This window comes from Dipodomys merriami, unplaced genomic scaffold (genome assembly GCF_024711535.1).
Source record: "Dipodomys merriami isolate MVZ:Mamm:240054 unplaced genomic scaffold, mDipMer1.0.p SCAF_4, whole genome shotgun sequence".
NCBI classification, from domain to species: domain Eukaryota; kingdom Metazoa; phylum Chordata; class Mammalia; order Rodentia; family Heteromyidae; genus Dipodomys; species Dipodomys merriami.
In genome coordinates this window covers 94,640,512-94,642,780 of record NW_027205603.1, presented here as the reverse complement: position 1 = coordinate 94,642,780, position 2,269 = coordinate 94,640,512, and the positions used below count along the sequence as shown (strand labels likewise).

At 66.4% G+C, this 2,269-nt stretch overlaps 1 protein-coding gene across 1 annotated transcript; it reads right to left on the bottom strand.

Annotated features, from left to right (window-relative positions):
- Nucleotides 1-307: 307 nt before the first annotated feature.
- Nucleotides 308-1,961, bottom strand: LOC138806363 (glycosylphosphatidylinositol-anchored high density lipoprotein-binding protein 1-like). Its single transcript, XM_069991853.1, has 4 exons — nucleotides 1,745-1,961; nucleotides 1,300-1,431; nucleotides 806-922; nucleotides 308-708 (listed from the first exon to the last, which is right to left on the bottom strand). The coding sequence occupies exons 1-4, from the start codon at nucleotides 1,959-1,961 to the stop codon at nucleotides 398-400; spliced, it is 777 nt and encodes a 258-aa protein (XP_069847954.1). The 3' UTR covers nucleotides 308-397.
- Nucleotides 1,962-2,269: the final 308 nt, after the last annotated feature.

Below are 2,269 nucleotides of genomic sequence, written 5' to 3'. Positions count from 1 at the left end.
TCCCTCCTTCAGTCCCAGCTACTGCAGCCTCCTGGGCTTCCCTCCTAAGTCCCTCCCCTCAAAGGCCTGTGTCTAACACCTGGACAGGACAGGGCGTGGCTCGTGTGGCAGCTGGAGGAACGGCTCTGCAGGGCTCTAGTGCTGGGGTGCTGTAGCCCCTGGGAGCTGTAGGTCCTGGGGTGCAGGTGCGTGAGCGGGGACCTGAGGCCCACAGGCCCTTGTCTTACTGCTCGTGAACAGAGAAGAGAGGACGCACGAGGAAGCCGAAGGGGGAAACTGAGGAGGGAGACAGCCAAGGAGGCAGCGCTGGACTGTGAGACACCGCCAAGTTTATTCTCCAGAGCCGGTCGCGGGGAGGGGAGGTGTGGACAGGGGGTCCCCGGTGGAGGGGTGGCACTTAGGCTCCCACTGTCCAAAGGCTGGCAAGGAGGGGGAGCAGGAAGGCTATGCCCATACTTTTTGGGCAGCCTGGGAAGCCTGGTGCCCCACTGCCCCGGGAACTGCCAGGCCCATCTTCCCGAGGGCCACCTGCACGGCCACCTTGGGGCTGGCCAGCTCTGCCACCCTGGGGGGGCCTCTGCCAGGGCGGGGCGTTGCACAGCGTGGACTGGCAGCAGGTCTGGTTTATCTGGGTCCCCTCCACCGTCTTGGTGAGGGGTCGGCAGGAGTCCGTGCACCACATGGAGTAGGTGGTCAGGAAACCCGAGTCTGGGGGTGGAGAGCAGGTGTGGGGGTCAGGCGCGCGGGTGGCGGGTGTGCCGGCCTGGTGTGCGGCGCCCGTGCCGGGCTGCGTGTGCTCGCTCACCGGTTCTGCCGTGGGAGACCATGGTGGTGCAGAAGGTCTGGCTGCTGGAGCAGCGCTTCGTCTCCTGACAGCGCTCCCTGTCCTTCAGCAGCGAGCAGGCGTAGCACTCCAGGGACACTGCCGGCGGCAGCGAGGCCGGCTCAGCCCCAGGACCCCCTCACCCATCAGCCTCCCCCCCAGCCTCTCCTCGATGGGGCCTTTGGGAGGTCAGAATATGACAGGGCATGGGGCACCAAGCAGGTGAACCTTTGAGCTCTTCTGCTCCTGAATTAACTCATGGCGACACTGTCCACGGGGCCGGTGCTGGCCCTGGGCCTGGTGTGTCCCGTGGGGCCTGGAACAGGGCTGAGGAGCCCGTAGGTGGGGGGCCGGCAGTAGCTGGTGGAGGCTGAAGATGGAGCAGACCTGGGTCCCTGTTTGACCCTGGGGGTGGGGGATGGGCCAGGAAAGGAGGAAGACGGGGGGGGGGGTGGAGGGCCCGGGTTGAGGGGTACCTCTGTCCTTGCTGCTAAAGATCATGTTGGTCTCGTCTTCCTCCTCTTCCTCATCGTCGTCATCGTAGCCGTAGCTTTCCGACTTCACGTCCTCCTCATCCTCCTGTGCCAGCCTGTGCCCTGTAAGCTCGGCTGCCGTGTACAGAGGACATGCTCGGGGCCCGGTGCCAGGGCTTCATGGGTCTGCGCCACCCTTCTCGCCCCTCCAGAGCACTGCCACGCTGTGGCAGCCCAACCTCAGGCCCGGGGAGGAGGGAGCTCCTGGGCCCACAGTGTTGGGGTCCCAGGGCAGCCCCAGCCACCTTCCTCTCGGCTTGGGCACGCCAGCTCTTCCCCTCCTTCCCCCAAAGCCCCTGCCCGGTCCCCCGGCTGGGGGGTCCTTGGAGGCCCGCGAGGGGCATCCTGCCCCTCCCCCGACACCCCAGGGTGGCCCGTGTCCCCGAACCTGGCTGCTGGCACAGCAGGAGGGTCAGAAGGACAGCCCCGAGCGCCTCCATCCTGCTGGGCGCTGTCCTGCCCACTGCGAGTCTGCCTTTAGGGCTCTGGGTCTGCAGTAGGTGGACGAAGGGCAGTCCCAAGGCTTTCCGTGGCCCCTGCCACAGCCTCAAACAATGAGCCTCGACACCAGACCCCAGTTGTAGGCGCCAGACCAGGCGGACCATTTCCCTCCAGGACCTCCTGGGGCCAGAGGGGAAGGGGAAATGGCTGTATCAGCCTCGTGACTTCCTGTCCCCCTGTTCCTGGGCCGGGGAGACGGTAGAAGGTGGATGCCACCTGCCTCAGCAGCCACCTGGTCCTGCCTTGGTCCTGGGCTTCCAGGCCTTGGCCCGGCAGTGGCAGTGCTTGCCGGAGCCTGGCCCTGGGCAGAGTCAGCCCCACCCTGGGGGCCCAGCGGGGAGCAGAGGGGCCTGAGGCTGCAGCCCCTTTATCTGCAGCCCATTTCTCATGAGCGTGTATCAGGCATGGGGTT

What these genes read in the sequence shown, in the direction of transcription:
- LOC138806363 (XM_069991853.1), bottom strand. Translation starts at nt 1,961, where the DNA reads ATGGTCCGCCTGGTCTGGCGCCTACAACTGGGGTCTGGTGTCGAGGCT. An exon ending in CTTTAGCAGCAAGGACAGAG is followed by an intron (nt 923 to 1,299) that starts GTACCCCTCAAC and finishes TGCCGCCGGCAG; the next exon opens with TGTCCCTGGAGTGCTACGCC. An exon ending in GGTCTCCCACGGCAGAACCG is followed by an intron (nt 709 to 805) that starts GTGAGCGAGCAC and finishes CTCCACCCCCAG; the next exon opens with ACTCGGGTTTCCTGACCACC.